Source organism: Oncorhynchus nerka, linkage group LG20, assembly GCF_034236695.1.
Source record: "Oncorhynchus nerka isolate Pitt River linkage group LG20, Oner_Uvic_2.0, whole genome shotgun sequence".
NCBI classification, from domain to species: Eukaryota; Metazoa; Chordata; class Actinopteri; order Salmoniformes; family Salmonidae; genus Oncorhynchus; species Oncorhynchus nerka.
In genome coordinates this window covers 33,067,102-33,084,500 of record NC_088415.1, presented here as the reverse complement: position 1 = coordinate 33,084,500, position 17,399 = coordinate 33,067,102, and the positions used below count along the sequence as shown (strand labels likewise).

The window sequence follows — 17,399 nt, the reverse complement described above, 5'->3', positions numbered from 1 at the left end:
CTACAGAAAAGGTCCCTTGGCTCCTCCACATGCTTTGACATGTTTCTCTAAACATTTATTTTCCCTGTATGGTGCTGTTCCATGGGAGGTGTAAATCTCTCCACATTACAGGTACTTCATCAGGCAATATGGCTCCATGACCGAGGTCCTCTGTCAATCTCTCTGTTTAGTGACTCTGTAGCCGACCCTGGCCCCTGAGACTCCTGGAGATTTACAGCCTCACCCTCGCTCCTCTCCGCTCTCCATCTCTTTTAATTCTTCCTTTCCTGAGATGTAACTCGAGGTCCCTATGAAGCTGCCCTTTCTATTTATGATCCTATCGTATCTATTTATGCTGACTTTTCATTTTTATTATCCAGTTAGCTGCCACAAGGTTTTATTTGCGTTGCCCTCTCCTCCTATAAACTGTAATCACATCGGTTTTATTCCCTTTTGGAGAGACTGTCCGTTTGCTGCCTAATTATAAAAAACAAGTCTCAGTGGCTGGCTGGCTGGCTGGCTGGCGTCCTTTGTCTTCTAATCAACAGCCAGCCATCTGAGGCTATCATCCATATTAGGTATGACGATGCACGGCAACTGTCGCTGGCGGCGGTAATGGAAGCAATCACTGGAACGCTTTCTTCACTTAATATCAGAGTGTGGGGTGAATTAGAGCTGTGGTAAAAGTCTGATTTGCTACTGTCAGTGTTTTTATTAGGATCCTCATTAGCTAGTGCTAAAGCAGCTATTCCTGGGGTCCAGACAAAACATAAAACATGACATAATACAGGACATTAATCGAACAGCCCAAAGACAGAACCACATACAGTCATGTGAACAAGTAAGTACACCCTTTGGGAAGTGGACTTTTTTTACCCCCTCGTATTTGGACACGTGGATATTTGAGCTAAATTCGAACCACATTCATTGATAAAGGAAATCCAATTTAACAAAGCACACACACACAAAAATGTACTTTGAAAAAACAAAAATGCAATTTCCTTATGCAGAACAAAATTGTACAACCTTGCCTTTACCATCACCTAAAATGGCAAGAATTAGGATCAGGTGCACCAAAACAGGTGCAAGTTATTAGGAAATCATTATAGTACCTTGGGGGGGTCCAGCCTTCCATAAAGATTAGAAATTTGGTCCCTTTTGGTCTTAACCTTATGGGTGTGTGGTAAGACATCATGCAAAGATCAAAATACCTCAGAGGCTCTCAGAAGAAAGATTATTGATGCCCGTGAGTCTGGGAGGGGTTACAAATCCATTTCCAAGCAATTTGAAGTACATCGTTCCACTGTCCGAAAGATCCTCTACAAATGGAGTAAATTCCAGACCACTGGCAATCTACCTAGGAGAGGTCGTCCCACCAAATTCAACCCAAGATCTGACCGAAAGGTGCTCATAGAAGTCTCTGAACCCCAGAGTAACATCAAGGGATCTACAGGCCTCTCTTTCCACAATCAATATCGAAGTGATTCGATGAGTCAACTGTCAGAAAGAGACTGCACAAACTTGGCCTAAATCGGAGGTCAGGAAGGAAGAGGCCTCTGCTCTCAAAAAAGAATATCAAGACAAGACTGATGTTTGCCAGACAACACCTGGGTAAAGACCAAACTACTGGAACAATGTGCTCTGGACAGATGAGTCAAAGGTGGAGTCGTTTGGCCGCAATGCCAGACGCCATCTTTGTTGAAGACAAACACTGCCTTTGAACAGAAGAACCTCATACCGACCGTAAAGCATGGAGGCGGTGGCTTTATGTTTTGGGGCTGCTTTGCTGCCTGAGGGCCAACTTGGAATCATTTAGTCAACCATGAATTCCATATTGTACCAGAGAATTCTTGAGGAGAATGTGAGGCCATCTGTCAAAAAGCTGAACCGTACATGGATCTTGCATCAGGACAATGATCCAAAACACGTAAGCAAAGCTACAACAGAATGGCTCAAAAAGATGAAATGGAGGGTTATGGAATGGCCGAATCAAAGCCAAGATCTCAATCCTGTCAATGATGTGGGGGGGACTTGATGCGGGCCGTGAAAGCAAGAAATCCCTCCAACATGACAGTTGAAGCAGTACTGTAAAGAAGAGTGGGGAATTGTAAGACTGATAGACAGTTACAAGAAACGGCTACATGAAGTTATTTCAGGCAAAGGGGGCAACACCAGCTATTGAAGCTAGGGGTGTACTCATTTTTTTCCTCACTATGGAATTACATTTCTGTCGATTTTTGATGAATAAATTATTGCAAAGTATAATATTTCAGTTTAATTAGGTTACCTTTCTGTCAATAGTGTTGAAGTGAAGATTACATGTCCATCTGTCAAAATGTTTCCCAAAAAATACAACTTTCCAGGGGTGTACTTACTTTTTCACGTGACTGTACATTTAAAGTTAGAATACCCACTTTCGTACATTTATGCCTTAACATTCCATGTATCATGTACTCATAATCATCATCAATGTTAACGGCTATACTAAAGCCATCCATTTTCACATACATTTTTTCCGTACATGCTCTACAGATACAATTACTTTCTCTAAGCTGGCCATGATATCCACATCTCAAAGCTCCAGTATTCTCTAGACGTCAGGAAGTCTCACGATACAATAACAGCAACAGTCCTCGTACTTTCAGCTGACTGAGGCCAATATTATCAACAGATACCGTATGAACGTTGAATCACACATTGAAGTCTAAGATCCTTAGGACAAACAGATGCTGGCAGGATCATGTGTTTACCATCCTTGGTCCTTCTGTCGGATGTCATTGTTCTGCATCATCACATGATGCTGTTGAATGTAAACGCAACACTTCACTCACTGTGCTGGCAGCGGTGAGTGTGGTGGTTTTAGTTGTAATTGACAGCTTTCACTGTGCCCATCTCTCCACTGATTTTCTCCAGCAGCGGAAGCCCACTGCCCCTAGTGACCTCCGACCTTCAGGCCAGACGGGCGACACCCTGAAGCTCCCCGGACCTCCTGTGGTTGGGCCGGGACGGACTGGTGGGGAGTTACACCCTCCACATGCTCTACCTGCTGGACGCCAGGGACCTGACATGGGAGGTTTGTTTCTGAGCTCCACATTGACCCTGTGAGTCCTTGAACCACAGTGCCCCAAAACCGAATCTTACAGAAGTAATTACTCACTGCTATACCCCTGCTATACCCCCAGGTCATGAGCAAATCTGTGCTCTCGGACTCTGAGGAGCCAAAGGAGAGAGGCAAGTTGCTTGAGGAACAAGCCTGACTTTGCCAAACATAACCCATGCATGTCGCTCTAACTGTAATGTGAGAAATGTATTAGCATCTGACTGCAGCGTGAGATTGGTCGGGTTGGATTAGTGCTGCCTGGAAATTCCAGAGGCTCAGCAGCTCTGGGTCTGGATTATGCTTGTTTAGAACAGGTTGATTGACATTCAATGGCAAGCCAGCTGCAGAAAACTAGTTTGATCTGTCACATGGGACAGAATGCGTGATCATATTTGACCATATTCCTATGGAAGAACCCCCGCCTACTTACTGTAATACAGTACTAGTAAAGCAGCATGAGATGATGGGACAATTTCTCTCATTCTCTTCCCTCTAGTTCTTTGTTTGTCTTGCTGCGTTCTCCTGTTCTCTCACACCATAGAAGACTCATACATGTCCAAGCAGGCAATAATCGTACACACAACACAGACACATACCGACACATAGCCACTAAGCATGCTGTTTCTGTGACATGGATGTGTGCTGTTTGGGGACTCTAATTGAAACAGAAGTGGGCCCAGTCCCTCTCCATTTCCATCTGAAAGCAGCTGCCTCTCAGGGATGGGAATTAGGGCTCTGCTCACGCACCCTGCTACTCTCAGCCACCTCCCGTCACGACTCTCCCCCTCCACATTGTGTGTGTAGACTGTTCCCTCTGCCACCACACGGAGCTCCCGTACCGCTTGCCAAGTCTAGGTCCAAAAGGCTCCTTTAACAGCTTCTACCCCCAAGCCATAAGACTGCTGAACAGTTAATCATACACCCGGACTATTTACATTGACCCCCTTTTTTACACTGCTGCTACTCACTGTTTATGATCTATGTATAGTCACTCTACCCTTATCGACATGTACATTTGACCTCAATTATCTCAACTAACCTGTGCCCCTGCACATTGACTCGGTATCGGTACCCCCTGTATATAGCCTTGTTATTGTTATTTTTATTGTTACTTTTTTCAACTTTTGTTTATTTTTGTATTTTTTAAAGCATTATAATATTTTATTGAGAAAAAAACTGCATTGTTGGTTAAGGGCTTGTAAGTAAGCATTTCATGGTAAGATCATGTTGTATTCAGCGCATGTGTCAAATCCGATTTGATTTGTATGATGGAGACATACTATGTCAGCAGCAGAGAGGGATCAGAGCACCTGTCACACACACTTTGCCTTCCTCAGCAGGAAGGAATCTCAGAAGATGTCCAATAGATTCCACATGCTTCCTGTTTCACAGGCATCTTAGCATGCATAGTGCGTTATGCTTGGTAAGATTTCACATACCCCATAGTGATAAAGTTATCCGCCATAGTCATAACAATATCCCATGACTATCAACACATACATGAGAGGCTAGCATCACTAGATAGATATGCTAAGGTCTTAGGGCATATCTATTTTGTGAAAACCACATACAGTGCATTAGGAAGGTATTCAGACCACTTTTTCACATTTTATTGTTAGACTTATTCTAAAATGGATTAAATAGTTGTTCCCCCCCCTCAATATACACACAATACCCCATAATGACAAAGAAAAAACAGGTTTTTAGAAATGTTTGCACATTTATTAAAAATAAAAAACTGAAATATCACATTTACATAAGTATTCAGACCCTTTACTGAGTACTTTGTTGAAGCATCTTTGGCAGCGATTACAGCATTGAGTCTTCTTGGGTATGACGCTACAAACTTGGCACATCTGTATTTGGGGAGTTTTTCCCATTCTTCTCTGTAGATCCTCTCAAGCTCTGTCAGGTTGGATGGGGAGCGTCGCTGCACAGCTATATCCAGGTCTCTCCAGAGATGTTCAATCAGGTTCGTCCAGGCTCTGGCTGGCACACTCAAGCATTTTCAGAGACTTGTCCCAAAGCCACTCCTGCGTTGTCTTGACTTTGTGCTTAGGGTCATTGTCCTGTTGGAAGGTGAACCTTCGCCCCAGTCTGAGGTCCTCGATCCTGAGTCGTCTCCCAGTCCCTGCCGCTTAAAAACATCCCCACAGCATGATGCTGCCACCACTATGCTTCACCGTAGGGATAGCGCAAGGTTTTCTCCAGACGTGACGCTTGGCATTCAGGCCAAAGAGTTCAATCTTGGTTTCATCAGACCAGAGAATCTTGTTTTTTCATGGTCGCTGCCGCCTCTAGAGATGCAACCTTTCTCATCGTCACTCAATGCCTAGGTTTACCCCCGCTGTACTCGCACCCTACCATACCCTTGTCTGTACACTATGCCCTGAATCTATCCTACCGCACCCAGAAATCTGCTCCTTTTATTCTCTGTTCCCAAAGAACTAGACGACCAGTTCTTATAGCCTTTAGCTGTACCCTCATCCTACTCCTCCTCTATTCCTCTGGTGATGTAGAGGTTAACCCAGGCGCTCTCATTTGTTGACTTCTGCAACCGTAAAAGCCTTGGGTTCATGCATGTTAACATCAGAAGCCTCCTCCCTAAGTTTGCTTTACTCACTGCTTTAGCACGCTCGGCCAACCCTGATGTCCTAGCCGTGTCTGAATCCTGGCTTAGGAAGGCCACCAAAAATTCTGAAATTTCCATCCCCAATTACAAAATGTTCTGTCAAGACAGAACTGCTAAAGGGGGCAGAATTGCAATATACTGTAGAGACAGCCTGCAGAGTTCTGTCATACTATCCAGGTCTAAGCCCAAACAGTTCGAGCTTCTACTTTTAAAAATCCATCTCTCCAAAAATACGTCCCTCACTGTTGCAGGTTGTTATAGACAGCCCTCAGCTCCCAGCTGTGCCTTGGACACCATATGTGAATTGATTGCCCCCCATCTATCGTCAGTTCGTCCTGCTAGGTGAACTAAATTGGGATATGCTTAACACCCCGGCTATCCTACCATCTAAGCTAGGTGCAATCTCACACAAATTATCAAGGAACCTACCAGGTACAACCCAAAATCCATAAACATCGGCACCCTCATAGATATCATCCTGACCAACTTGCCCTCTAAATACACCTCTGCTGTTTTCAACCAGGATCTCAGCGATCACTGCCTCATTGCCTGGTCCGCGGTCAAATGACCACCCCTCATCACTGTCAAACGCTCCCTAAAACACTTCGCCTGGGTATCCTGGAAGAATATTGACATCCTCCCGTCAGTAGATTATGCCTGGTTGTTCTTTAAAAGTGCTATCCTCACCATCTTAAATAAGCATGCCCCTTTCAAAAAATGTAGAACTAAGAACAGATATAGCCCTTGGTTTACTCCAGACTAGACTGCCCTTGACCAGCACAAAAAACACCCTATGGTGTACTGCACTAGCTTCGAATAGTCCCAGCGATATGCAACTTTTCAGGGAAGTCAGGAACCAATACACACAGTCAGTTAGGAAAGCAAAGGCTAGCTTTTTCAAACAGAAATTTGCATCCTGCAGCACTAATTCCAAAAAGTTTTGGAAGTCTTGGAAGTCCATGGAGAATAAGAGTACCTCCTCCCAGCTGCCCACTGCACTGAGGCTAGGAAACCCTGTCACCACTGATAAATCCATGATAATCGAGAATTTCAATAAGCATTTTTCTACAGCTGGCCATGCTTTCCATCTGGCTACCCCTACCCTGGCCAACAACTCTGCACCCCCGCAGCAACTGCCCCCCCCCCCCCCCCCCACTTCTCATTCACCCAAATCTAGACAGCTGATGTTCTAAAAGAGCCATTCAGCTAGTAAAACAAAATGCATTCCCTTCAACCGATCACTGCAGGCACCCGCCCAACTAGCATCACTACTCTGGACAGTTCTGACTTAGAATATGTGGACAACCATAAATACCTAGGTGTCTGGCTAGACTGTAAACTCTCCTTCCAGACTCACATTAAGCATCTCCAATCCCAAATTAAATCAGAATTGGCTTCCTATTTCGCAACAAAGCCCCCTTCACTCATCCTGCCATCATACCCTCGTAAAACTGACTTATCCTGCCGATCCTCGACTTCGGCGATGTCATTTACAAAATAGCTTCCAACACTCTACTCAGCAAACTGGATGCAGTCTATCACAGTGCCATCCGTTTTGTCACCAAAGCCCCATATGCTACCCACCACTGTGACCTGTATGCTCTCGTTGGCTGGTCCTCGCTACATATTCATCGCCAAACCCACTGGCTCCATGTCATCTATAATTCTTTGCTAGGTAAAGCCCTGCCTTATCTCAGCTCACTGGTCAGCATAGCAACACCCACCCGTAGCATGTGCTCCAGCAGGTATATTTCACTGGTCACCTCCCTGACCAAGGCCCTTCTACCTTGATTGCTCAGTTTGGCCGGGCAGCCAGCTCTAAGAAGAGTCTTGGTGGTTCCAAACTTCTTCCATTTAACAATGATTGATGCCATTGTGTTCTTGGGGACCTTCAATGCTGCAGAACTTTTTTGGTACTCTTCCCCAGATCTATCCCTTCGACACAATCCTGTCTCGGAGCGCTACGGATAATTCCTTTGACCTCATGGCTTGGTTTTTGCTCTGACATGCACTGTTAACTGTGGGACCTTAAATAGACAGGTGTGTGCTTTTCTGAGTCATATCCAATCAATTGAATTGGAGTCCACAAGTGGACTCCAATCAATGTAGAAACAGCTCAATGATGATCAATGATGATCAATGGAAACAGGAAGCACCTGAGCTCAATTTCGAGTCTCATAGCAAAGGGTTTAAATACTTATGTAAATAAGGTATTTTTTTCTTTATTAGCAAACATTTCTAAAACCTGTTTTCGGTTTGTCATTATGGGGTATTGTGTGTAGATTGAGGGAAGAAAGAGTCATTTAATCAATTTTACAATAAGGCTGTAATGTAACAAAATGTGGAAAAAGTCAAGGGGTCTGAATACTTTCTGAATGCACTATATCTGTTTATCGATTTCTACCTTCTGTGGAGAGTTGCCTCCCTGGCCTTGCACTTAATGACTGGAATTTGGGTGTTCTCCAGAACACACAGACCAGTGAATTTATCTGTCATATGTCACACAATGGATAGTTTACATCAACAATGTCCATTATTCACCTTCTCGGTCTCTGTCACATAATTATACACCTGCATACATAAAAGTTGCCCCTTATCCAATAACGTCAATGGAATCATTTGTTTTCTTCCATTAAGATTGAAGTTAGAGTATCAATAGTTTTGCCTCTAGTTCTAAATTGAATTATAACATATGACATACAGAGCTAAGTATGCTCTCCAATCTGAGTAACGAAAAGCAATTTCTCAAGGGCCTGGAAATAAATGGACTTTGGGCCAACAGACTGTCTGCGACATCAAACATAGCAGTAACTGTAGACTTAGCATGACATCACTTTTAAAACGCTCAGCTCACAAGGCCAAATTAAACACACACACATGTTCTGTAACCAGTGACCTCATCCCTCCATAAAAGCTGTCTAAATATCCGTTTGTCTTTCATTAGGGGTCACTGACTGGCTCATTGTTTCCAGCCCCCGTCAGACCGTTGAATCGTGGGTAGGATAGTAGTCTGGGTCCCGGGGGTTTAAGGAAAGGCTTCCTGGAGCTGGGACGATAAACCGAAAAATTATCGACACCGACCGTACCGATCACGTATCGCAGGCATTTTGCTGATATTGTTCATTGCAATAAGTAGCCTGTACTAGAGAAATGTGAAGTTTGAAATGAAACAAGTCTGCTAATATGGGTGATTTGTTAATTAGACAATTGATGGCTACAACCATCAAACTAGTAGAAGTACCAAGGCACTCTTCATATAATTGATTAAAATGCCTTTATTAGTATGGCATGTTCAATAGAAACAAAGTTTTTAAAAACCGACACGTTCTCCTTTCTTTTTGATGACCAATTTACCCCTTTTACCAAAGAGCACCTTCTATCTACCAAAATGTACTATTGTGTACCTTAGTAGCGTTTCCCTTCCTCCTCTTTCTAAAAGTACAAACTAGTAGTAGTAGTTTAAAGGATAATAAAATAAACTGTGGGGCACATTCATTTTACAAACGTATCATTCTGTTTATCGATACTGCATCAATTCAGGCATTTTATCACAATTTCTAAGGAGTTTTAGCCATATCGCCCAGCTCAGCACAGTGGAGTATCGTTGAAGGGAGCCATAGCGATTTGCTCATTGGGCGTTCACAATCTCCAGCTTCCAAGGACAGGGTGGGTGTTTGGCTGTGGTCTCCACATGTTTATACGCCCACACTGCCACACATATCTTTCCTAATTGAGCAGTAGGCAGCTGAGCGTAGATGGGCACAGGGCGTTGGTACTCTGCCTCACTGCAATCGGCCTGTAAGCTAAACAGTGTACCAGTGTATCATAGTGTACCAGCTCCTAGTTGAACTGTATTCATCACCACGCAGCTGACTTACAGGGGGAGTAACTGTTACTCTTTCCCCTGGACAGATATTCATCTCTAACGCAACAGCTCTTTATAGAGTTTAATATATCCCTTTGATAGGTGTTTGAATGACAATGGTATTGGCAACCCTTTGTCCTGTTGAGAGAGAATGCTTGGTGTAACTGCAGTCCCGGTCGATCTGTCCTCTGCTCTGAAGGAAAAACTAAAACAGAGCGACTGGATCACTGCCCCGCTGTTACGTCACTGACACTGTCCCAGTTTCCCTGTCACCAAACACCATGACCCTCACACCCTGAATGTCAGAGTGGCAGTGAGAACCCACACACACACAGGGCAGTACGGCACAGAGCAGCCCCCCACCCTACTCCAACACACAAACACTTACCATGTGACTCCGAAGCCTAATTATCAGAATTGTGGCAAAGAGTCAGACTTTCGAGTGGATCGAGTGATCCCAGAGTTTCCATTCCCAGAGCTGCAGTCAGCGGCTAGTCAGTTCAGTGTGGGGCTAGTCAGTCCAGTCAGCGGCTAGTCAGTCCAGTGTGGGGCTAGTCAGTCCAGTCAGTGGCTAGTCAGTCCAGTGTGGGGCTAGTCAGTCCAGTGTGGGGCTAGTCAGTCCAGTCAGCGGCTAGTCAGTCCAGTGTGGGGCTAGTCAGTCCAGTGTGGGGCTAGTCAGTCCCGTGTGGGGCTAGTCAGTCCCGTGTGGGGCTAGTCAGTCATACAGCTACAGCTTTGTCTCAACATAGCTCTGGCTCATGAAGTACTAGCTAGCAGGGAGGGACAGAGGAGGGAGCTTGACAGGCAGAAGGGGAACAGAGGCACAACCTGGCTCAACTCTCAACCTGTGATTTGATGGTGGAAAAACAGGCTTGGGTGGCAGTAGCTCCTTGGAGAGAGAGTGAGAGAGAGAACCTGTTTTTGTAAGGATAAAAAGTGAATTGTTTTCAACTGAATCAGCTGTACAGAATATGTGAGTAGGGATTGTTTTCATACTATAGCTCAAGGCGGAGGAAGTACATTCTGTTTGTTCTCATGTTTGTCTGTTTTTGTGTGTGTGCCCGCACGCACAGTATATGCAGTATGCTTGTTGTCTTGCTCATATCCTGTTTCTTCCTCTGCTGATTTTCTTATGAGATTCCTCGGTGCTGTATAATCTCTGTGGAACCTGACCTCATACAGGGGCTGCAGCTGGTTAGCTCATAGGGATTGAGAGACGGAGAGAGACAGGGATGGAAAAAGTGAATGAACTGCAGAGCATTGAGTAATGTAACAATCTTCCAAGCACCCAGAGATGTCAGATGGCTGCAAGCTGGGATTGGAATTCTGTAACTCTCCAAGTGCTACAGACAGCATTCTCTAGATCCGCCTCTCCCTCTTTCCCTCTCTCTTATGCCCGCTTGAAAACAATCACCGATCTGTTTCTGGGGCTGTGTGGGCGTTGTTCCTAATAGCCCTGCTAGATATCTCCCCTCAGTCTCAGTCCGGCCTCCTGCCTCCTCGGGTGCACCACTCCTTACTCCCTGCTTCCTCTTCTTTAGTCTCCACCTAACTCTTTCTCTCCTCTCTACTCTCTAGATAACTCCTTGCTCGGCCAGGACCTGGTCGCAGTACCTGAAGTGTTCACAGGCCTCCTGCACGGATCCTCGCCCGTCTTTGACTGTCGGGAGGAGTCCAGCAGCAGCCTGCCAGGTGGAGTACTGACACAGTCCAGCCAAGGCCAACAGCCGGCGCCAGCTCCAACAGCACCCGCCAAAGCAACAGAAGCTCCGCCTCTTCCAAACAATCCAATCGACATGTCTGCCGTCCTGACAGACTGTGACCCCAAAGCTATCTATGCCACCGTGTCCAAGGGGGAGCCCAGGGACAGAGACCGGGACATGGGGTCTGGGGCTGTGCCTGCTGGCAGGATGCGCCCCCCTGGGGATTTGAAGCTGGCTCGCAGCTTTTCCAAGTCGGACTCAGACCTGCTGGTGTCGCCGCCTAGCGAGGAGGAGGGAGGGCTGGGCAGCCGCAGTGAGTCCGTCTCGAACTGCAGCGCAGCCAAAAAGAGGCTGGAGAAGTCGCCCTCGTTCGCCTCTGAATGGGACGAGGTAAGAGCTCAGCCTCACTGTCAGTTTGTTAGATGTTATTATATGGCTATTGCTGTTGATACAGTTACATGCCCTCTACCATAGAAAGAACTCGAGCCCACCAGCACTATAGGCCAGGAATCCAGGGGGAATTCTATACCATAGTGTCTGAAGTGACTCTGATCTCATCATGGAGTTTCCAGACAGAGTTGGAGGGGTTATGCTGTATTTAGCTGCTACCGTCAGGAACATTAGGCATGCATGAGTGATATCCACACAAATCCCTCTCTTTAGCCAAGTTAGCTCTCCTTCATGAAATCATTCATAGCTGCCATTTTCTGCCTGAGAACTGCATAATAACCCTGCTGGAATAGGAACCCAACCCGGTCTATCACTGCAGTAAGTCATCCTGTCGGTGAGAAGATCATTTTCTTGATTTTATATATCCAGCCATTCAGAACTGAAATAGCCTGTCAGAGGGGCAGATAATGAAGAATAAAGAGCCGGGGAGAGAAAGAGAGCGATTAGAAGTGACGAAAAGATGCGGATATAAAGTGAGGAAGAGCGGAAAAAGTAACAGGATAGAGATGGGCCTAGACAAAAGGTTGGAAAGTGAGAGGAGGAGAGGGCCATTGAGCTGCAGCTCTTTCCTCCATTCAGGACTGACCCCGGCTCCTCGGGTTGCCATGGCGTTACACTCCAACCTAACCTGAGTTCCCCTGGAAATGGACACACTGTTTATAGAGCTGCCTGGAATACACACACACTCTTTCCATTCAGTATTCTAAAATAGAGCCTTTGACAATAATTGTTATCCGCAACTAATTGTAAATGCATGTAACTGCACCATTATGTCATTTTGAGATGCAATCTGCATGGATCGTTGAATCCACCTTACACTTCCCTCTATTTAATGATTCACTATTTAAATCCATTGTCTGCAAACTGTCAATGTTACAGTTCCACATGACTCTATTCCCCTGTTCTGTCTGTGGTAGAATCATGCCATGATGCATCTGTGATGCCAGGCAGAGAGAGTAAGCCAGGGGCTCAAGTAGCAGCCTCTACACAGTGACCAGATCACGTTGCTCTGCGGTCAGTTGGTGTTCCTTTACACAACTCTAGAGGTGGGGTCGATATCTTGGCTCATCTTTTCTGTGGTTAGTATGCAGGTGGCCGGTGCAGAGCCTGCCTGTGTGCCCCCGACCTTGAGTGTCCTGCACAGCAGTAGACTTCTATAATGAACACAAATATAAACACAACATGTAATGTGTTTGTCCCATGTTTCATGAGCTGAATAAAAAGATCCTGGAAATGTTCCATATGCACAAAAAAGCATATTTTTCTCTTATTTCGTGCACAAATTTGTTTACATTGCTGTTAGTGAGCATTTCTCCTTTGCCAAGATAATCCGTACACCTAACAGGGGTTGCATATCAAGAAGCTGATTAAACGGCATGCTCATTACACAGGTGAACCTTGTGTTGGGGACAATAAAAGGTCACTCTAAGATGTGCAGTTTTGTCACACAACACAATGCCACAGTTTTGAGGAAGTGTGCAATTGGCATGCTGAAAGCAGGAATATCCACCAGAGCTGTTGCCAGATAATTTGTTCATTTCTCTACCATAAGCCGCCTCCAACGTCGTTTTAGTGAATTTGGCAGTACGTCCAACCAGCCTCACAACTGCAGACCATGTGTAACCACGCCAGAGCAGTACCTCCAAATCTGGCTTCCTCGCCTGCGGGATCGTCTGAGACCAGCCACCCGAACAGCGAATGGAACTGAGTAGTATTATGTCTGTAATAAATCCCTTTTGTGGAGGAAAACTAATTCTGATTGGCCTGGCCTTTCTCCCCAAAGGGTGGGACAGTCTCCCATGTGGGTGGGCCTCCCATGGCTGCGCCCCTGCCCAGTAATGGGAAATCCATAGAGTAGGGCCTAATTAATTTATTTCAATTGACTGATTTCCTTGATATGAACTGTAACTCAGTAAAATCGTTGAAATTGTTCCATGTTGCGTTTTTATATTTTTGTTCAGTATAGAGGACCCCTTTTCCTGAACTCACCAGGAGAGGTGGCGGAGCAGGAGAGAATTGTTTTTGTTCCATCATCCAAAATAATTGATAATCGACCCCAAGTAGAACTTTTTTGTGTCCCGCCTCCATCTCAACTGAGGGGAATGATAACAACAGCTTGGCGAAAGCTCTATCCATAATGGCACCTTATTCCCTATATATCGTGCACTACTTTTGGCCAGGGCTTTATATAGGCCTAGGGAATAGGGTTGACTCCGACTCCGCCCCAGTATTATAGCCGACAGCTGTAGAGAGGAATTGGGGGGGGGGCAGTCAGTGAGTGTGACACACCACCACTCAGGGAACTGAACCACAGATCATTATCTCAAAACCCTGTTTATCTGAGCCAGTGACACCTCTCCTCAACATACTCACCTATTTAATAGCCCTCATCTAGAAAGACTATTTTACTCTGACAGAGTGGAGGGTGAAAATGACCTGAAGAGAACAGACTTTTGAATGATGACCCCACTCATAAAATTCTGTTTGCACGGCTGTAAGACAAGGCCACTGTAAGAAATGATTACGTAAACCCTACTTTCATGAAGCAACTGTTGAAATGTTTGCTCTGAACGGTCCGCTTCACAACCGTCGTCAAGGTCATTCAGAGTTCACCTTCCAAGTAGATGCGTCGTTTTCCGATATCGAGTTACTTCAGTTGAATAACAAGACTTGCGTGCTCTCTCAAAGTTAACCGTCCATCAGAAGATGCGCGGAATGAACTTTTTCCCATTAGCTCAAAGTGTTCTGTCATTCCAGTCACCTCCAGCAGGCTGTATTACGACGATCACTAAGGTTCTTCTTCCTCTAGTGTAGAGCTGTCAGGCCCAAGTGGGTAATGGTCACCAGACTGAAACAGCTTGCTGCTTGAGTCGTTAATTCCCCGGCTGAAGGTTTCATCAATATGAGACTACTGTATAGCCTCCTGATAATATAATTATGAGTGAGACAGGCGAGGGATCAGACACTACGCTGTAATTACCAACCGTTTGATTAGCAACTCACCTCATAGGCGTGGAGCTGGGAGACATCACGTGGCCTTTCCTAGAGGCAGGCTGTGAATGAAGTCATATTAAACCTGGGTGGCAGGGGTGTTATGTACTTAAGTAAATACTTTAAAGTACTACTTAAGGAGGTTTTTGGGGTAACTGTACTTTACTGTTTATATTTTTTACAACTTTTACTTCACTACATTCCGAAAGAAAATGTTTCCTTTTTTTAAAAAAAAATTTTTTTTACATATATTTTCCATGGCACCCAAAAGTACTCATTACATTTTGAATGCTTAGCATTACATGAAAATGGTCTAATTCACACACTTATCAAGAGAACATCCCTGGTCATCAGTACTGCCTCTGATCTTGCAGACTCACTAAACACATGCTTAGTTTGTAAACGATGTCTGAGTGCTGGAGTGTGCCCCTGGCTATCTGTAAAAAGAAAGGGGGAAAAGAGAGAGGTCCTGTTTGGTTTGCTTAATATAAGGAATGTGAAATGATTTGTACTTTTACTTTTGATACTTAAGTATATTTACTTTTACTCATACGACAATTGGGTACTTTTCCCACCACTGCTGGGTGGGAGGACACCTCGTTTAGGTTCTCTGGGCTATTGAATGCCCTGATCTGTCTTTGAGTTATTGTACCACCTTTTAAGTAGTGGCGTCTTTGGATATCTGTCTTAGACACTTTTCATGTTGAAGATCTTAGTTCCTACAGAACCTGACGTGTCCCAGGCAGGCAACACCCATCATTTCCTTCTTGCTTGTGTATGCACAGGCTCCCTGTCACACTCTCTGTCACCCCCTCAGCCTGCAGACTGTCAGCTGGTCAGATAGGATCTCTCTTTGTGGTGTAGCAACCCGAAGAGCTGCCACACTGTTGACAGTTTTGCTCAACCACATAATGCAGAAGCTCTGAGCTGCAGTGTTCAAGATAACAGCCCAGTGCTGCCTTTCAACGTATCACACGGATTAGCATGTAGCCTATGCAAGTTATTTTATGTGGCAAGAAAATATTCATTTTTTTTGTTGCATTTTTGATGTCCTCGTCATCATGATTATTCATTGACTTTTTAAGTCTATTGAATAGTTCATCCATTTTTCTTTCACTAGGAGTGGGTGGACTATTACTAGGGCTGCGGTTCTCTGTCACCCAGGAAGGGTTGCCCTGGGTTTCAGTACACCTGACACATCATCTATTCTACAGTTTTCTTTGAAAGTGTGTCCCGAGATGAAAAAGGTGATTGAAAGAGAAGAATATTAAAAATCCTGCAGTACTCTTCAACCTATTGTAGTCCCAGAGGAGCTGGGTTAATATTAATTAGCTCTGATTCCCAGAGATCTGAACTGAAGCACACAGACTGTGCCTCTCTCTCATATGTTTCTCCTTTCAAGAAAACATCAGTCAGGAAAGTACATTGCACCACACCATTCATGGAAAATGCATTGCAAATGAAAGCAGCAGGCAGGCAATCTAACAAAGGTTGGTTGTTTTAGAAGTTTCCCTGCCCTTTTGTTTATGGCCTATCCTCTGAAAGTCTGTGAATGGCCTATCCTCTGAAAGTAGGGCACTTTTTCTTCCCCTTTTCTCTATTGCTGTTTCCTTCCCTCTCCTGTCTCTCTCTCTGTTGCTGTGCGAATGAGAGAAGCAGCCCGGCTAACGGGTGCAGGCGGCCATCTTGCTGGTCACGGCTGGCTGCTCTGGAACACTCTACTGAGCTGTGTGACAGCGTGTGGGCAAGGGGTCCCAGGACACCAAAAAAGCTATTTCTTTGTGTGTCTGGGTCTGCTAACTCTTCCTTTTCTTACACCCTCTTCTCTTTCTCTCTCACACACACACACACACACACACACACACACAAAACTATAGCCTGCCTCTATATGCGAGGAGACAAGGAGATTTGACTTGCATGAGGTCTTGGCCTACGTGCCTGCATTTAAGGGTGTGTGTATCTGTTATGCTGTGTGTGTCAGGGTGTGCGTGTGTGTGTGTGTGTGTCAGGGTGGGTGGGTGTGTGTGCTTGTGTTTAAGGCGCATGCTAATGCAGGTTTGTCTCGGTCTTGGGATCAGATTGAACATGACAATCCAGGGGGCACATTGTGTGGGCCGGTTAGAGTAGACCCACAGATGGGAGGGGAGAGAGAAAGAGAAGCGAGAGAGAGACGTATTGACACGCTAGAGAAGAGGGCAGTCATCTAACAGCCCACTTCACTTTTGCTTCGTTTTCTGTCCCGCTCACCACGGATCCAATAACCACTATGAAGCCAGCCTTTGTGAGTATCAATTATCTGATTTACACAGCGCAGCTCATACCTCTTTTCATTTACCTGCCATTAATAGGGTTGATAAATTGTGTTGTGTAGATCTTTCTTTAAAGGGCCAATCAGCAGTTATAACAAAAACAAATTGCCTCCCCACCACTGTTTCAGTAAAAAGCTGAGTGATGGGGCTGGAGAAGTGTGATCACTCTCAAATTCATAGAAATTCCTGGATGCAAGGATTGACCCATCCATAATATCAAAAAGATTGGTGTTTGTTTACATTTACTTATATTTTGGGTTCTCATGGAGTGTGACAGTTGAACTAAGCTCATGAAGCTCATAAGTTATATTCTTCAAGAATCAATGGGTATATATAATTAATTTATACGTCTAAAAATGGATGTAGCAAA

General features: G+C 44.9%; 1 protein-coding gene across 9 annotated transcripts in view; it reads left to right on the top strand.

Annotated features, from left to right (window-relative positions):
- Positions 1-17,399, top strand: part of LOC115102304 (ankyrin repeat and SAM domain-containing protein 1A-like) — a 119,938-nt gene that overhangs the window by 63,889 nt on the left and 38,650 nt on the right. For 7 of the 9 annotated variants that reach the window (XM_065005427.1, XM_065005424.1, XM_065005428.1 and 4 more), the window contains 2 exons: positions 2,893-3,052; positions 11,155-11,669. In XM_065005427.1, coding sequence (XP_064861499.1) covers positions 2,893-3,052; positions 11,155-11,669 — 675 coding nt within the window. The remainder of the gene's footprint in view (positions 1-2,892; positions 3,053-11,154; positions 11,670-17,399) is intronic. The other 2 variants (XM_065005426.1, XM_065005423.1) reach the window with 1 other exon arrangement.